The sequence below is a fragment of the Prinia subflava genome, chromosome 2 (assembly GCF_021018805.1).
Source record: "Prinia subflava isolate CZ2003 ecotype Zambia chromosome 2, Cam_Psub_1.2, whole genome shotgun sequence".
NCBI lineage: Eukaryota > Metazoa > Chordata > Aves > Passeriformes > Cisticolidae > Prinia > Prinia subflava.
Window position 1 is genome coordinate 1796716 of NC_086248.1, and position 19267 is coordinate 1815982.

At 49.4% G+C, this 19267-nt stretch overlaps 1 protein-coding gene across 5 annotated transcripts in view; it reads left to right on the plus strand.

Annotated features, from left to right (window-relative positions):
- The window catches only part of EXTL3 (exostosin like glycosyltransferase 3), a 140916-nt gene that overhangs the window by 95809 nt on the left and 25840 nt on the right, over window positions 1-19267 (plus strand). For all 5 annotated transcript variants that reach the window (XM_063422980.1, XM_063422999.1, XM_063422972.1 and 2 more), the window contains one exon: window positions 12552-15176. In XM_063422980.1, the coding sequence (XP_063279050.1) occupies window positions 13029-15176 (2148 nt within the window). In that variant the 5' untranslated portion in view covers window positions 12552-13028. The remainder of the gene's footprint in view (window positions 1-12551; window positions 15177-19267) is intronic.

The window sequence follows — 19267 nt, forward strand, 5'->3', positions numbered from 1 at the left end:
GGTTTGGGGTGCACTTTGGGGTTGTTCTGCTTCAGGGGATTGCAGAAGGGTGATGTTTTCTTGGTTTTATTTAGTCCTTTTGGTAAAGAATTCTGTCATGTGGGGACCTGGTTTAGGGTGGGCTCGGCAGCGCTGAGTTGTTAGTTGGGCTCAGTGATCTCAGAGGGCTTTTCCAGCCTTAATACTCCATGATTCCAGAATTCCATCAGCATTTTGGGACAGCTGTGCCACAGTTTTTGTGCAGAGCTGCTGCTGCTTGGAGCCATGGGCACTCCAGTTACCGAGCTGTGAATGTGCAATGACCAAATCAGCGCCAGCACTGTGGAGAGCTGGACAAGCCCGAGCAGAAAACCTCCTGTGGGGCATTTATCTGCACATTATCTTCTCTCTCTGCCTCAGCAAAGACCCAAATCTAATTTCAAAGGTCAGAACACGCTCTCACCTGGGTGTTCCCAGCCTTTTATAGAGTAGTTGAAGGCCATTTCCTAAAATTAGCTGCTGCAGGAGAAAGCTGATAGTGGCTCCATATCAGACCCTCTCCAAAGCTCTGGGTGATCATTTACTTGATGGGCTCCTATTGAAACTCATGTGTAAAAGGCAGAAAATGGAAGAAAACCAGAACCTGATGCTGCTTCCTAAATGAGAATTAAAATCATGTGGGGTTTTGGGCAGAATCCCTTTTCTTGGTTGTTTTTGGTGATGGTTTTTTTTGTTTTCTTGAAGCTTTCTCAGTCAGGCCAGTGGCCTGCCTTTACAATTAGTCTTATTTTTGTTTTCCTCAAACTTCCTGGCGATCCAAACATTCTGGGGAGCTCTGGGAAGGGGAACATGTGACTCTGAAGGAGGCTGAAATGATAAAGCACAGTCAGATCTGCTAAGCAACAGCATTGACACGTTTAAATAAATCTGCTGTTGACTAATATAGAGTGACATATTGAGAGCAATTAAAAAAAAAAAAAGGGAAACTAGGCACAAATTTGGGAAATGAGTGGAATGGGAACAGAACAAAGATGTTAAAGACAGGACGCTGGATAAAAGAGAGGGAGGGCTGCTCCACAAAGGGAGTGTGCTGGAGAGCCAGGGTGTCCATCAGGAAGGGAGAGACAATAGCAGAAGTGCAGATTTGTGCTGAAATTATCCCTTGGCAGAAGGATCCTTGTGTTTCTGCTTCCCTGCCAACTCTGCTGGCTGCCAGGGCTGAAAAGATTTGTGCTGCCTGGTGCAGAGAGGAGCATGTGGTGGGATGTCAGGCAGCTTAGAGAAGGTAAGGTGGCACTTCTTGTTCCTGTGGTGGCTTTGGGACTATTACTCCTTTGGATCTGCTGGGATTTGGGTGTGACTCCTGTCACTCCCATCCCCCTGGATGTGTGTAATGCTGGAGGAGGGAGTAGGGACTGAATCAGGAGGGGCTGGGTTTGAAGCTGGTGAAAGAAAATCCCTTAAATGGTTTGTATGGGAAGGAACCTCAAGGCTCATCCCATTCCACCCCCCTGCCATGTAGGGACACCTCCCACCATCCCAGGTGGCTCCAAGCCCTGTCCAGCCTGGCCTTGGACACTTCCAGGGACCCAGTGGCAGCCACAGCTCCTCTGGGCAATTTGCAGAGCTCATCTGTGGAAGCTGATGCTGCAGGAAGCTGTGGAACTGAGTGCTTGGTGTGTTTTTCCTTTCCTTTTTCCCTCCCTTTTTTTTTTTTAACAGTTCAGACTCTATTGTTGAGAATGTCTGTGATTAATTGCTTAAAAAAAAAGATATTTTGGTGGACAGCTGCTGTTCAAGGGCTCCTACAACTCCTATTCGTTAATGGTTTGGGGGAAATTGTCCTGAATAAACTGTTCCACGACTGTGATTTATGGTTATTTTACACCAAAGCAGCTGGAAATGAGGAGTGAGGGGCTGAAGTGAACGGATCATTGCCTTGATCTAATACTGCCATCCTAGTGCTTCCTTAATATTTTTTTTGGATTCTCTGCAGAGGCCAAATTGAGTTGTGAATTTTGTGCCCATCCTAATGACTCTGTTCTAGGCCAATGCCTTGGTTCACAGTGGAGCTGTGTTTGCCAGCAGCTTTCCCAGCCTCTGGGAATGGCTCTCCTTTTCCTGGCTGGCCATCAGGTGTTTACTCTGGCCACTCTTGTGCAGTGGGTGGCAACAGAAAACCCACACATCTCCAGCCTGGGATGGTGTGAGGCTGAAAGGGAGAGAGCTCTGCCGCCCCTCAGGGAAATTTTGTGCAATCAGAAGCGTTCGTGGCTCCAGCCACTGAGATGAGAGGGAGATGGCACGGCCTGAGATGCTGGGGCTGGCTCTTGTGGCCATAATAACTGCTGTGAATGGCCAGAAGAGGCGTTTGTGGACTGCTCATCCATTAGCACCTCTCAGCATCTATTTTCCAAACGGTCCCTGAAGTGAGCTGGAACAAGTTCCCTGAGTTGGAGCCAGTCTGATCTTTGGGATGATGGCTGGGAGACAGCAGCCTGTGCTGGAAGCAGTTCCTTCATCTGCCTTGTGCTGGCACTGTGGCCCCTTTTTCGAGCTGCTCCAAGGACATTTGGCCCCTCTCCCCTGCAAAAATAGCTGCTGTGTGTCGGAGATTCCTGCCTGGAGGATTTGGGAGCCAGAGGAGCTCCAGCCTTCCCAAATGTGCCCTCTCTGCTGGCATTTGGATTCCCTCCACCCTGTGCTGTGGGCAGGCAGGAGGGATTGCATGCTGAGGGTTATTTGGGTGATCCCTGGAGTGCGGGGTGTATCCACAACATCCACGGGAATTTTCCCTCCTGGCCATGGAATCACATTTGTGATGTGAATTTTCATATCCCTATGAACAAGCTCTGTCCTGAACATGCTGCTGCCAGGCCAGGGAAGCTGTTAAACCATTAACTCTAAAAACTTGGCTGCTTTGAGGTGCTCAGTGACAGCACCAGTCTCACCCCTCGTGGCTGAAGCATTTGGACTTGGTGTGATTGCAGCAGACAGATTGTCTCAAAGCCTCGAGGTATTAATTGGCTTTCATGTTCGATACCAGTTAATAAAAATTCCCTTAAAAAGACACATTTCTTAGCATTAGATGCTCTGTAATAGTTGTCAGAGGGTTCTAATAAAACAGGGCTTTGGCATCTGCTCTTACCTGTTAGTCTCCCAATAACTGTTGAATCCATCAGCTGTTTGCACTCAGATTTGAGGGATGGACCTCCCCAAAGCAGTAACTCTGTATAAATGGTCTGAAAATAGGGAACTGAGGCTCTTTATGGGGTACTGGAGAACCCCATGGAAAACTGAAGGCATCAAAGCAATAAGAATTCAGCTTCATTTGTGCTGCTGTTCCCAGAACTCACAGGGGCACAGATACTTTTCTCAAAATCCTGTGCTGAGCATTGCAGGGCCATTACAAGCCCTTGACTAAATTAGTAATCATTCCAGCTCTTTCTCCAGCTAAGAGGACTCCATTAGGTTCAGGACAGCAGCTGGGAAGTGCATTTGGACCAGGCTTTAAGTTTGACAGGTTTTGGGTTTCAAAGGCGTTTTAAAAGAGCTCCCCCAGCTCACACAAGGAGTCGTGCTTTGCTGCCTTGGCCTGGAAGGCAGCGTGGAAGCTAAAAAAATCTATTAGTGAGTTTCAATTTACTCAGGATAAATCCTTCCCTGAGGATTGCTCTTGTTCTCTGGAATTACAGGGTTTGGCGTGATAACGTTTTTCTCCTTAATTTGTCCCTTTTGCGCTTCCTTGGTGCGAGCAGGGGAAGCAGCAGCAAAACTCCAGCAGGAGAGAGGTCGAGGGTTCCTTTGGACCAGGAGATGTGGAGGGTACAGAAGGAACAGTGAGAGCTGTGGGAGAGGGAGGACAGGAGAGACCCAAATGGGTGGAAATGGCAGGGAAAAGCTGGTGAGAGGGGGGCAAAGAAAACTATCTCAGCAGCTGCATTTTGTGCGGCCACTCCTGTATCCTGCAGCTGTTCATTAGAAATTCTGTTTATGCCATAGGGAGTTTTGGAGTCTCTGAAGCTGACACAGTTTTAATAGACAAAGACATTTTGAGTGCAGCACATCTGCTCTGGGATGCTAAGGAAGAGGCTCCATGCAGTAGTGCCATTGGTTGAAGCATTTCATCCTGCCTTTTTTTTTTTTTTTTTTATTTTAAGGCCTCCCTTTTATCCTAAAAAAGTAATTTTTGAGGTCAAAAGAAGTGCTGTGTTTGCTCATTAAGTTTGCAGCCCTTAAACTGAGAGTCCTGCTGTATTCTCCTGAATATCCCTGAGTTCCCAGCCCTGGGAGCAGGCACAATGACCTCTGACTGGGACAGATCCTGAAGCATTTCCCAGAAGTGGCCATCACAGAGATGTGAAGCCCAAGCAGAGCCCTGGGGCAGGGGGGTGCTGCTCCAAAGACCTCCTTAGGTCAATGCTCCATTCCTGAATGTTTGGTGAGTAGGTCTTAAAATGACCAATTTATTTCTCGGCAGGCTCAATCTAACCCTCAGCTTAACTTTTATAACCCGTGGCTTTCCCAAACCCATCTCATCTCACTCGGTGATTGAATCCACCTTGCGCAGCTGAAAAGTTAATTCCTTCCTTCACCTCCAGCTCTGCTCAAGTTCCTTGGATCCCTCCTTGCCTGACCTCTCCCTTAGCCCTCCAATAAACAGAACAGTGTCACTCTGCCCTTCCTAACTGCTCTTATTGCTACATCTGCAGCATCTTCGGGATATTTTCTACCTTCCCTTTTTGGTAGGAGCGTTCTCCACGCTGGATGAACGTGTTGAGTGGAGTTTGCCATCTCCCATCCTGCCTTTTCCAAGGGCTGTGCAGGTCTTCTCCAGCCAGGAACAGCTTGAGAAGAGCTTTGTTTGTTGTGTTTCTTTTTGTTTGTTGTGTTTCTTTCTGCTCTCTTGGAAGGGAAGCACTGGGCACCGGTGACAGGACAGATCACGGCGTGTGTTGAACGATCCGTGAGCCAGTATCCCAAATTTAAGCGCTTTGTAGGAATTTAATTACCATGGATTGTGCTGCTGTTTGTCTCCTATCATCCCCTCTGCTGCTGGTTAATGACTTTGTTGGGCACACACACAAACCTCACGTGTCATGTTCTGTCTTTTCATTGTGTTTTGAAGTGTTTGGCCACGTCCACATCTGCAAGTGCTGGGTAGTGGAGTATCCTGCAGGGACCTTCATTAGGTTTTATGGAATGGTGGACCCTAAAGCCCATCTTGTCCCACTCCCTGCCATGGACAGGGACACTTTCCTCTATCCCAGGTTGCTCCAAACCCTGGTTGAGCTTTGCTCAGGTGGGAGAAATGGAAATGCACAGAGATACTCCAAGAGCTGGAGCTCCTCTGCTCTGGAGTCAGGCTGGGAGAGCTGGGGGTGCTCACCTAGAGAGGAGAAGGCTCCAGGGAGCCCCTTCCAGAGCCTAAAGGGGCTCCAGGAGAGCTGGAGGGGGACTGGGGACAAGGGATGGAGGGGCAGGACACAGGGAATGGCTTCCCACTGCCAGAGGGCAGGAATAGATGAGATATTGGGAAGGAATTGTTCCCTATGAGGGTGGGCAGGCCCTGGCACAGGTTTCCCAGAGAAGCTGTGGCTGCCCCTGGATCCCTGGAGGTGTCCAAAGCCAGGTTGGATGGGGCTTGGATCAGTCTGGGATAGTGGAAGGTGTCCCTGCCTGTGGCAGGAAGTGGAATGGGATGAGCTTTCAGGTCCCTTCCCTCCCAAACCATTCTGGGATTTGAATTTCCACCTTGCTTTGCTATAAACTGTGTGGGATAAAAACCCACCTGCTGTATAAATGTGGGTGATCCAACACAACAGATAATTGAATTTTTTTGGTGTGATTGATCAGGCTGTCTGGAACAGAACAGAGCTCCCATTTAGGTGGTGATGAAACATCTCCAAAAAGTGCAGAGGGCCCTCAGCTTGAGGCTGTGGGTGGTGCCCACCCCGTGCATTTGAGAGAGGAGGGAGGAGCTGGAGTTGGACACAAGAGCAGGGATAACACGGGAGCAGGTGAAGGAGCTGTTCCAGGGAGGGAAGGCACATTTGGAGTTGGTTAATTTGGCCACGTGGCACCAATGAATGTCACTGAACCTTGCCAGGGCTCCCAGGTTTCTGTTGAACTCCCCGGCATCCCTGGGTGGTGAGGACTCGGTGCTGAGCTGCCTCCCTGCCCCCTGAGGTGCACAGGAAGCCATCTGTGTGATTTCACGTTTGTTAGAGGCCTCTCATGGAGGTTCTCAGTCTCCAGGATTGGTTTATTCCCTGTGTGCAAGAAAGGGGCAAACTTTCCATAAACCCCACACAGATGGATTATTTTCCATAGAGACCCACCCTGCTGAGTGAGATGCTGTTAAACACTCTGTGTGTTCTGTGCTTTTCAAGCAGTATTTCCTTTTCCTTATAACTTACCCAGGACAATGAAACTTTTAAATTTGTGCTTAATTATGACCTGAAGCTTCTTCCAGAGAGCAGGAGCCTGAACCGGCCACGTGGTTATTTCCTGCTGTGCAAGCAGCAACCAGAGGTTTTTAGGGAGGTGAGAGAGGCTTGTGGCTTTGCCCTGGGGAAAATAACATTCCTGAGCTGTCTGGAAACCACAAAGAATACCAAGGATCTGAGCTGTCTCATGGATTCAGTGTTTGGGAAACCAGCCCTCTCTTCCTGCCTGACCTCCTCATGCATCTCCCGTGTGACGGGGAGCGCTGGGCTCTCAGCTGTGGTTTAACCTCAGGAGAGTTCTTGTTCATTAATTACTTCGAGGTAAAAGCAAAGAGAGGCTTTGCTTCCTCCCACACCTAATTTATCCCTTTTAGAAGCGAGTAAAAGCTTGTGCCACCGCATCCTGGAGTTTGCTTCCCGTGTCCCAAAATATCTTCGGCGCTTCGTAACCGGGAATGTGGTGAGCACTGCAACCTCAGCCATGGTGGTTGTAGGGATTTTCCAGCTTTCCTGGAAAACTCTGCCCTGTGGTCTCATGCTATGAGCTTTGGAGAGGAGAGGGCTGAACTTTGCATGCAGGATTTTCTGCCACCCCATCCCACAGGACACAGAAGGATTTGCTCCTAAGCTGCGTGTTCCTTTGAGCGGAGGAGTGCTTGTGTACAGCCTGGAAGAATAAATAAAACACTGTTGACTGGTTTATTACCAGAAAACAACACTAAATAATGCATTCAAGAGCTAAAAGCTCTATATGTAAAGTAGATTTCACAATGCATTATGCAAAAAGCAGAAAGGCACTGGAGAAGGAAGCCACTGGAAGAAGGGAGGCTGGGAAGATGGATGATCTTGCGGACAGGATGAGGAGATGTGGACTGAATCCCAAGCTGGCACAGCTTCTCAGGTGACCTTGAGCAAGTTGTTTCTCCACACCTCCATTACCTGCTCTTTAAAAACAGGATGTGGTTTTCCTCTGTCCGGGATTTCATCAGAATAAATGAGTGTTTGTGAGCTCGGCCGAGGAGCAGGGACAGCCCTTGGCAGAGGGCAGAGCTCAGGTACCTGTGAGCACCTGGGGAAGAGGTTTCTGTATTTTCTCAACACTGAGCATCTCCTGGAGCACAGCCTTGTCCCAGTGCCCAGATGAGAGCACAAAGCTGAGAGCCAGACTCAGTTCTTCATTCGTCTGCCTTGAAGCGTTTGAGGTCACCTTTGCTTTGTGGAGAGAGAGGTGGAGGCCTGGGGGGTGCCTGATTTCCCCTGGGTGTTGGAGAGAGGCAGTGTCAGAGCCGGGGGCAGGCCCAGGACTTCTTAACTCCAGGTTTCTCCTCACATTTCTGAGTTGCTGCCACCTGGGAGCCTGGACCCAGAGCCATAGGGACCTCAGGATGTGTCTGAACCTGGGCATTGTCCAGTGAGTTTTGGGTGTCTTACATCCTCCTTCAAATCCTCTTTGAAGCTTTGTCCCTGAGCCCTCCTAACCCTTGTGGGATGATCTTTTTCTCCATTTAAAACAGCTGAACCAGACCTGGTGTGGTGTAAACAGTCCACAATCCAAAGCCCCAAAATTCTACCTGCTCAGAGCCAGGTGTTGATCTGTTGGCTCTTCCTGCCTTTTTCCTCATCATTCCCTGCTGCTGGGAGGACAGAGGAGAACATCACTTGTGAACATCACTTGTGTGTCATGGTGGCAGGAGTGAGCTCTCAATTCTTCCCCAAGAACTTGGGGTGGAAAACTCAAAGTTCCTCAAATGCCACTTCTAAAGCCACTGCCTTCTTCAGCACATGTGGTTTTCTGCTTTTCCCGAGTGAGCACATGGAGGGGCTCTTGGAGCATTTTTCCAGGATCCCTTTATCCCACACATGCCCATGTGGATGAGGAACAGGGCTGGCAGCAGGTTTGGATTTGCACGGAGCTGCAAACATGCGGAAAGTTCCTTGGTTTGGATAAAGCTCCCTAAAGCCAGGGATGCACTTTATCCCTGGAATTTCCACGTTACAGGACCTTTTACCTGTGCATACAAGTGTTGATCTCAGCCTGGGAGAATTGTTCTGTGCCTGTGAGCTCTGGAGATGGTACAAATCCCTCGGGATGATCCCCAAGGCCGCTGCATGTGAAGCATTTCAGAGTGAATTTTCCATCTGCTCCTTTGAAGGATCTGCTCCCAACCAACTGCACCTTAAAGCGCACACCTGATAGATTTATTCTCCTTGTTCACCTGCTCCTGTTCCCAGAGTGATTGGGAGATTTGGGATGTAATCCTTCCCTTTGAGCATTAGGAAATACAAAGCTATCATTGCTGAAGGGTTGTTTGGAGCTTGTTTTCTTCCACTACAGCCTGTTCCGAAGGGGAGAATACGCTGTATTTTTATTTTCTCTCTTTGATTTCATTCCTAGTGCTGAGGAAAGAGAGACTTGGCAATAGAAGGTGTCTCTCCAAGCCCAGATAAAGCTGGGAGCCACTTCCACTCTCCCTGAGGTCCTTGTCCATTTGCCAGGAGGGAGCTGGTGTGGCAGGGCCGGGTTTGTTCTCCGTGGAGAGCAGCAGAACAGAACTTTGTGGACAATAACACTGTAGACCTCTCATTTCTTAAGGAAAGAGAGTAAAGGTGAGTATCAATGCACTCAGAGAGAGTTTGGGAACTCTGATTTAGCAGGTGCAGGAGGATCCCTGTGGATTTCCCTCCCCACAGTGCCGTCTGTGCCACCATAGTTGTGCATTGCTCTGCTGAGCTCCGAAGGATCTTAAGGTTAAATTTTCCAGGTTCTGTTCACAAATATGCTGAGAAAGGAGCAGTATTTCCCCAATTTTATAGGGAGATGGATAACAGAAGTGCAAGCAGGGTGGAATAGGTGTGCTCAAGTCCTTGAACGTTTGCAGAATAACGACTCCACAAACACTCACAGACCAGACCAGCCGGGTTATTTCTAGAAATGCAAAATGAGGGAGAACCTCAGGTATTCCTGTAACTTCTCTGGCACAGGGACAGCCTCCTGTGGAGCTAAGGAAATCTGAGAATGCAGCCTGAGCTTTGACAATGTGCTCTGAGCAGCTGAGTTTCATGGGAGAAGGAACTGCAGTGTGCAAACCTGTCGTGCCTGAGAATTCGCTCAGGTTGGCATTTGGGAAGAGGCTCTGGTAATTATTGATCTTCTGATCTCCTAAGAGCTCTTCCTGCCTCTTTCTCTGTGTGTAATTAGCTCCATCAGGCAGCAACATTGTGCTATAACATCAACAAGAGTTTTCAGTGTGGAGCTTGGTAAGATTAAAGAACTAAATAGTGCTTGGGAGTGAAAGGGATGAGTTGGCTGGAAAGCCCAGCAGCTATCCCGCTTCTCCTCCCAGATTTCTTTCTGGGAATGATGGGAATCAGCAGCCTTTTTCCTCAGGGCTGATAAACACAGCCCCGGAGTCACTCTTGATAAAACCACAGATTGGGTTTTTACTTTATCTTTTTTATAAGTCCTAATGGCAATGTGTGACTACCTCAGGCTCTATTGAGTTGATGAGGAATAAAGTCTTAATAGTGAGGAAGAGTCCAGGAGTGTGTCTAAAGTGCTCATTTTATCACCAGCACATATTTCATACTGACAGTCCATACTTTTAACTAATCCCAAGCCACGTGTGGTGCATTTTAAATCCCTCCTCAGCCTGCTCTGGTCTTTCCCGTGTGGTGTTTTCCAGTAGAGCAACAGAGTCACATTGGCAACCTCAGACTTCTGAGCATACGGATATTTTAAATTCACAACCCACATTTTGAGGTGAGGAGGAGGATGAATTTTATTCTTTTGTCAAGGAAGGGAGGAGCAGAGCAGCCACTGGAAGCATTAGGAGGCAGAACAGCTGCTGAGGATGGGATGATGGATCTGGCTTTTCAGGGACCCCAGTTGCCATTTTAGGGAGTCCAGTTTGCCATTTCATTAGCATTTATGGCTTATAAACAGGCAAAGTAACCACAAAGGAATAAGATTGTGATGCAGTCTTCCCAGTTTTCTGACCAGCCCAAAGCAACGTGTCCACGTGTCCACATTCATGATTCCTCATTTCTGTGTTGCCTCAACACCCTGCAGCGTTTGACCCCACCTACCCCATGGCACCCCAACCAAAATAAACCCCAGCAAAGCTCATTTTCCCCACGTGAGCCTTGAAGTTAAGCTGATTTTTAGATCCTGTGGTGTTCAAGTGAAAGTGTGCTTTGGCATTTCCCTCAGGAGAAGCGTTATTAGGGCAGCTCATCTCCTGGCCAGCTGTTAGCAGAAAACTGGTGGCAACTGGAGCATCTTTGCAGCCTCCGTGAGACCAGGCTGAAATAGCAGAGACTGGCACACACACACAGAGCATGAGCTTCACTTCCTGCAGAAGGCCTGAAAAGGGGGGGGGAAAGAAAAAAAATAAAATAAAAACTTTTTTAAAATTAATACTATTATTATTTTTGCCTTCAGTTGCGTGTTGGCGCCTGCTAAAATGCTGCTGCTGGGCAGAGCAGTCCCAGAGGCTGGAGCCTCCCATCTGCCCACAGCCATGTGCTGCCAAGATCCAAGAAAGCTGATTTAGCCTTGTGCTGACTTTTCAGCCCCGTTATCCTCCTGGCTTTCTGAGATTTACACCACCGATGTTTGCCAATGTCATGAATTTAAAATCTGCCTTAGTTTTAAGTGTTCATTCTGCTGTGCAACAGGGTTGTGGGTCACATTGGTGGGGGGGATGGAAATCCCATTTAATCATGGAGTGTTGAGTTAGTGACAACAAATGTCTGTGTAAAAATAGGCTTGAGGATTGTGCTTTATTACCCCACATATTTCCCCTCTTCATGATGTTTTCTCATGGTTAAAATCGAATTTTCCCTCTATTTTCTCTGACGTGCATTTGGGTACAACACTGAAAATTCCTCCTGACTTCTCTCTGCTGCTTTAAGGTGAACTTTTTTGCTTTGGCCCATTTCCAGATCTCTCTTTCAGCTGAGATTTGCTTCCTCACCTTCTTTCTGGGTATTCTTGATGAGTAGATGAGAAGGGCATTAAATAGATTTAGTGAAAAATGACCGTCACCAGCGTGGATGACTTTCTCCTAATTAAAAATTGAAACGGAAATGAATGAGCTTCTCTTGAGGCCGTGCAGGAGCTGTTGCTAAGCCCAGCTCTATATTCACAGTGATGTGGGAAGTCCAGTGTATGAAAGAATATCCCAGAAACCTCAGTACCTTGGGGGATGCCAATAAAAGGGGAGATTTTCTACTGAAAGCATATTGATGTGGCCTAGATTTCAATCTGTTGGCCTGGGGCTGAGTCATGTTCAGCTCATGTGAATTTCATAGAATCACAGAATAGTTTGGGTGGGAAGGGACCTTAAAAATCATCTGGTTCCACCTGCCATGGGCAGGGACACCTTCCACTATCCCGGTTTGCTCCAAACCCTGTCCAGCCTGGGATACTTCCAGGGATCTGGGGGCAGCCACAGCTTCTCTGGGCATCCTGTGCCAGGGTCTCCCCACCCTCACAGGGAAGAATTTCTCCCAAGAGATCCTAACTTCAGCATCTTCACTTCGACGTACAGTGTAGACTTCTCCAGTGTTGGCCAGAAATTCCGTCATACGCAGCCAGCCGGTTAATTGTAACCAACACAAGTACGTTCTCTTTAAACTTTCTCATGCAACGAATCAAAATTTTCCAGCAGGAAATGAAAGCAAAACACTTCATCTAAAAATTCCTCATCAGCTCTAGTCACCAGAGCAGAACAATAACGATTACACTCGGTTATGCAGTCCAAATTCCCAGCGCTGCTGCGTCCCGGGATCACAGCAGGGCGGGCAGGGAGAGCGGGTGGGCGTCAACGCCTCTGGTTTGGATGTGAGGAGAGGGGGCCTTGCAGGTGATCAAAACAGGGATCCAGGTCCAGGGCTGAGGAGGTTGTGTGGTCTGGAACAACCCTACACAGCCCTAATGAAGAGCAGAGTGCCTGGAGAAAGCTGTGAGTCCACATCTGATGGATCCCACCACCTTCGCAGGTGACACCCCAGAGGCTGTTCTTTTGAGAGAGGACAATTGCTGTTAAATCTGACCGTGCCTTAGGTCACTCATGGGTCGTTTTGGTTGCGTGGCCTGACTGTGTGATTGTTCTCTTGCAGGAATGGCAGAGCTTCGCCCTCCCAGCAGCGATGAGAGAGACTGACAGTGCTACGAGTCCCTTCTGGCTCCTTCTGCACGGCGGCTGCTGCCTCTGCATATTCATCGGATGGTAATGCAGGATGTCGGCAGCGGCGGTGGAGTTCGGCTCGGTCCCACTGCGTTTTCCTTCTGCCTGTTGCGACTCTGAATCGCCATGACAACGCTGTGACACTTCCAGCAAAGGTTGCCCGTGGACCAGGGGTGGGCTGGGGGTGGGCGAGAAGGTCAATGCTCGACTCTAACGGGATCAGAAGTCGCGCCTGCAGCAAAACGACCGTGGAAGAGCCGCCGGCACGGCAAGAAGATGAAATTCCCCTTCCATTGGCTTCTCGTTGAGCAGGCACAATAACATTTCCCTTCGAGACGCTCGCTGTAAAAACTCTTTTGGTTATGGCTACTGATCCAACGTGATTGCGCGCGCGGCGGCTTTGGAACTCATGACTGGCTATACGATGTTGCGCAATGGGGGAGTGGGGAACGGAGGCCAGCCGTGGGTGTTGAGGTGGTCCAGCCGGATCCGGCTCACCTGGCTTAGCTTCACCCTCTTCGTCATCCTCGTTTTCTTCCCCCTCATCGCCCACTACTACCTGACCACCATCGACGACGCGGACGATGCCGGCAAGCGCATCTTCGGCCCCCGCACCGGCAACGAGCTGTGCGAGGTGAAGCACGTGCAGGACCTGTGCCGCATCCGCGAGTCGGTCAGCGAGGAGCTGCTCCAGCTGGAGGCCAAGCGGCAGGAGCTCAACAGCGAGATCGCCAAGCTCAACCTGAAGATCGAGGCCTGCAAGAAGAGCATTGAAAATGCCAAGCAGGACCTGCTGCAGCTGAAGAACGTCATCAGTCAGACCGAGCATTCCTACAAGGAGCTGATGGCTCAGAACCAGCCCAAGCTCTCCTTGCCCATCCGGCTGCTGCCAGACAAGGACGATGCGACCTTCCCCCTGCCAAAATCCAACAGGAACTGCAGGCTGCACAACTGCTTTGACTACTCGCGCTGCCCGCTGACATCTGGCTTTCCAGTCTATGTCTACAACAGTGACGATTACCCTTTTGGTAGTTCCTTAGACCCTTTAATTAAACAGGCCTTTGAGGCGACTGTCAGAACTAACGTTTATGTTACTGAAAATGCAAATATTGCTTGTGTGTATATAATTTTAGTGGGGGAAATGCAAGAGCCCGTAATGCCAAAACCTACTGAACTAGAGCAACAGTTGCACTCTTTGCCATATTGGAGGACTGATGGACACAACCATCTCATCATCAATCTGTCGAGGAAGTCGGAAACTCAGAACTTCATTTACAACATCAGCACGGGGCGCGCCATGATCGCCCAGTCCACCTTTTACGACGCCCAGTACCGACCGGGCTTTGACATCGTGGTCTCTCCTCTGGTCCACGCCATGTCCGAGCCCAACTTCCTAGAGATCCCTCCCCAGGTGCCGGTCAAGCGTAAGTACCTGTTCAGTTTCCAGGGGGAGAAGATCGAGTCTCTCCGCTCCAGCTTGCAGGAGGTTCGCTCCTTCGAAGAGGAGATCGAAGGCAACGCCCCGGCCGACTATGACGACCGGATCATCACCACCCTGAAGGCTGTTCAGGACAGCAAGCTGGACTTTGTTCTGGTGGAGTTCACGTGTAAGAACCAGCCTAAGGCGAGTCTGCCCACTGAGTGGGCTCTGTGTGGAGAAAGGGACGACAGACTAGAGCTACTGAAGCTTTCTACTTTTGCACTGATCATCACCCCCGGGGACACCCATTTAGTGATCTCTGCCGGGTGTACCATGAGACTGTTTGAGGCTCTGGAAGTCGGGGCCATCCCGGTAGTTCTCGGAGAGCAAGTTCAGCTACCCTACAACGATGTGATCCGGTGGAACGAGGCAGCCTTAATTATACCAAAGCCACGTATCACAGAAGTGCACTTTCTTCTGAGAAGCATTTCTGACAACGATCTCCTTGCCATGAGGAGGCAGGGCCGCTTCTTGTGGGAGACCTACTTCTCCACCTCCGACAACGTCTTCAGCACAGTCTTAGCTATCATAAGGACTCGAATCCAAATCCCGGCTGCTCCTATCCGAGAAGAACCCGCCGTGGAGATCCCCCACCGGTCTGGCAAAGCTGCTGGTACAGACCCCAATATGGCAGACAATGGTGACCTGGACTTGGGGCCCGTGGAGACAGAGCCACCCTACGCCTCTCCCAAATATCTCCGCAATTTCACCCTCACCGCCATGGATATCTACAGGAATTGGAATTCTGCCCCAGGGCCTTTCCACCTCTTCCCCTACACTCCCTTCGACCCCGTTTTACCATCAGAAGCAAAATTTTTGGGGTCTGGGACTGGATTTCGACCAATTGGTGGAGGAGCAGGTGGCTCTGGGAAGGAGTTCCAGGCTGCTTTGGGTGGCAATGTCCCGCGGGAGCAGTTCACGGTGGTGATGTTGACTTACGAGCGGGAGGAAGTGTTGATGAACTCCCTAGAAAGGCTCAATGGTCTCCCCTACTTAAATAAAGTTGTGGTGGTGTGGAACTCTCCCAAGCTTCCCTCCGAGGATCTCTTGTGGCCAGACATTGGCGTCCCGATCATGGTAAGACGGATGTAGCTACAATGGGCTTGTTGGTGGTGGGGTTTGTGTGTTGGAGTCGGCTGTGTCAGCCCAGCTGCGGTCCTGGGGGATGGTTGAAGGTGTCTGTACCTCATTTGGGTACTTTTATCAGTGGAGAATATCAAGAGGTGCCAGGTATTCAGCACTCATAGAATGCCAAGTGCCTTTGAGGAGCCTAATATGAATTTTGATGCTTAAAGCTAAAGATTGTTGCTGGTTGGAAATCTTTGCTTAGGCTCTTTAAGTGCCTCCCTGTGAGGACAGTTGACACCTTATAAATACCTAAGTAGTAACTGTTTCTGCACTTTGCCAGATGAATTTTTTATTAAAACAAAAGAGGGACCAACTGAATTAGTGTCGACTGCAAAGACCTCAGAACTCATCTCTCACTTTATATTACAAGCCAAGGCTGACGTGACCGTGAGGGCTTCCATGCTCCTGAGGTTGTAGCTGACTTTTGCATATATTTGGCTTGATTTTTTTTTTCCCCAGCCAAACTGAAGAAGTGACACCTTCAAAAGCCAACATTCATTTTCAGACCCGTGCAAATGTACTCACTTGGACATTGACTTGTAAGGAGTGAATTCTCCCCAGTTTTTTGTTTATTTTAGGACTTCCTTCCTTTAGGTCATCCCAGCATGACTTTCTTCAGTGGCCATTGTTAACAATCAAAATTAAATATAAATCTCCCCTCATAAAGAGAGCAAGGGCACAGAGCCACTAACAAGAACTAACACTGAGTGCTCTGAATCTGGCTGTGTTTAGAGGACAAATGGAAGGATAATGTCTTACAAATTAGGGAAGGGAAAAATAAAAGAGGGAGATGGTACTTAAATACACAAACTGCGTGTGGTTTATGTGACAGGACGCTACTGAGCTTAATAGCAACGCGAGCTTTATGCTGCATGCAAAGAGATTCATTGATTTAATATTTCGTTTTATTATTATTGTGATGAATAAATCCTTCTGCTCACATTTAAAAACCCTTATGGTCCGGGAACAATGAGGAGAGAAAATTGCTTGGATAATTGCGAAATAATCTTTCACATTAGTCCTTTTGAACCTGCGAATTCCACAAAATCTTTGCATTGTGTGTGCCGAAAAACCACGTCCTCCTTCGGAAAGGGGATTGTTCTCCTTGGAGCTGCTAATGGGTGTTATTTGTAAAAGAAAAATGCATTTCTGTTGATGGAAGATAATGGCTTTTTGTACCTGGCTCTCATCTGCACATCTGTTGTGTTGGAGCCCTGCTGGGTTTTTGGGGACTCGACGCACACGAGTCGCTCTGTGTCACCTTCGAGCCACGTGGCACGGGGGGTCTGTGGGGAATGTTGGGAAGCAGAGGAGGGAATCGTGGTATTCCTGCCTTGGGATGGTGGGTGTGACACTGGGGAGTGGCTGGGTCACAGAGAGCTTCTGCCAGCTCCTTTCTGAAGGGGCCTCTTGGTCTGATGACAGCTCTGCCTCCTTCCCGTTTTTCGAAATCGCAGTTTTTAAAACAGCCCAAATCTGGGATTTCTCCCTGAGCAGCCTCCAGGCATCCATCCCCCTGACGTGCCTGTTGCTAAGCCCAGGGTGGGTGTTTAATCCTGTTGGGAGTTTGTACCATTCATCTCCAAGGATGGTTTGGTGTGGCAATGGTGGAAAACTTCCCTGGGCTTCATCAGACAGAGAGAAATCCCAAGCTCTGCTCTGGAAAAGGGTGACAGCAACATGGGGAGCAGAGGTGGGGCTCTGAGCCTTGGGATGTGCTGGCCAGGGGAGAGGGAGGTGGGGACATGGGATTGGCAGGAGACACAAGCCAGAGTGTGCCAGTGTCAAAAAGAAAGCGAGGAGCTGTGATTCTGATTTCCTTATGAGGAGAAAAAGCTCTTTTGATGGGGAATATCCAATTCTCTCAGATCTGGCAGCAGTGCTGTATCTCTGTGTAACAAATGCATTCCCGGGAACTTTGGGATGCAAGGAATTGCTCCATGTTCAGGTCCCAAAGCACAGAGCTTTGCAGGGAAACCCGAGGGCAGAGGAGAAGGGATGAGGGTGGATTTGGGCTGTGATTGAAGCGGGTCCAGGCACCCGAGGAGCAGCAGAGCAGCAGCACACGTGTGCCAGCATGATCCAGCATCAAAGCACCTGAAGCCAGAAGGTTTTTGAGGAGAATCCAGCATCAGAAGGATGCAGAGCTGTTGCAGTGAGTCCAGAGGAGGCCACAGAGGTGCTCCAAAGGCTGGAGCCCCTCTGGAGCCAGGCTGGGAGAGCTGGGGGTGTTCACCTGGAGAGGAGAAGGATCCAGGGAGAGCTCAGAGCCCCTTCCAGAGCCTAAAGGGGCTCCAGGAGAGCTGGAGAGGGACTGGGGACAAGGGATGGAGTGACAGGACACAGGGAATGGTTTCCCACTGCCAGAGGGCAGGGATAGATGGAATACTGAGGAAGAATTGTTTGCTGTAAGGGTGGGGAGGGCCTGGAATAGAATTCCCAGAGAAGCTGTGGCTGCCCCTGGATCCCTGGCAGTGTCCAAGGCCAGGCTGGACAGGGCTTGGAGCAGCCTGGGATCATGGAAGTTGTCCCTGCCCATGGCAGGGGTTGGCATGGGATGAGCTTTCAGGTCCCTTCCAACCCAAACCGTTCTATGATTTCATGTAAATCACAAGCTAAATGAGACAAAGCAACGTGTGTAGCACGTTAAAGAACCTTTGGAAGCAAAACAGAGTCCTAAACCCCACCAGGGCCTGCTGGTGGCAAGAGATGTGTGACTCTGTGCTAGCAGCATTCCCCAAAGGAGAGTTGGACTTCTCCTCACTCCACGTGTTGACCTTATTTATTGACAAGTTCCTTGAAATGTGGTGTGCAAACTGCGCTGCCTGGCTGTGATTTGGGGGTTGTCCTCCCAAGCAGATTTCCCTGGTGGGCTGGGAATGAATCAAGAGCCAAGCTCAAAGCTGCATTGGAGCTTTGAATCTTTCATGGGTAACGAGATAAACAGGGCTACAGAATACGTCTGATTTTTTAAAAAAGGTTTGACTTAAATATAGATGGCATAATTTACTACAATGTCAGGAGGATTCCTAAGTGGCACAGGAGCCTGATCAAATGTTCTGTCCCTGTCCCCAGCCTGAAGTGAGTAGGTGGAAATCCATCGTAATGTAAAGTTGTTTGTAGGCACTCAGGGCTGCCCCTGGAACAGATGCAGGCACTTCACCCTCACATTTAAAGCTGTAAAAACTCCTCCCATCTCACGTTAATCAGTGTTGCAGCAAACCCCAAAGGCTGTGAATGAGAAGTCTTGTTTGTGCAAGCTCAAAACCTCACTCTTCCCCAAGTGTTTGTGTCTTTGGCACTGCCTTAGGAGAACTCCCCAGGACTGGAGGAGTGGGACTGTTCCAGCTCCAGCAGCCACATCACAGCCACTGCTGAACTTCTTTATTGCCCAGAGAAGCTGTGGCTGCCCCTGGATCCCTGGAAATGTTCCAGGCTGGGCTGGACAGGGTTTGGAGCAGCCTGGGATAGTGGAAGGTGTCCCTGCCCATGGCAGGGGGTGGGACTGAGTGGGCTTTAAGTTCCTTTCCCACCCAAACCCTTCTGAGATTCTGTGATTTGGGGTTAAACCTTATTCAGCCCAAGGCATTATTTTCACAACCTCTGCTCACATTCGAAGAAGTGACAGCCAGAACTTGCAGCTGCTCTCCCTCTGCTGCCTTTGTGAGAGCCCTCAGTGGCTGGAAAAGCCCTGCAGCAGTTTGGTTTCTCCTCCACCTCGGGGCTGAGGTGGGCTGGGAGTGCTGGAGGTGTCTCTGAGCACTTAGGCTGGGTTCAGTGCCAGCTCCTGTGGCTGCCAGCAGTGACTAATCCCTTCCTCCAGCTTTGTTCCAGAACAAGTCTCTGCCTTTGATCCCTGCAGCCACTTCCAGTGGCGTAACGTCCTTTGCTGCTGGCCTGGCTGGCTGGGAGGGCTCATTCCCTTTAGCTGCTTGTTTAAAAAGGAAGAATCTGTGGAAAATGGCTAATCCAGAAGCACTGCCAGCTCTGCAGACCTGTTTGGCTGCACGCAGGTCCCTTGACATGGCATTTATTAATCA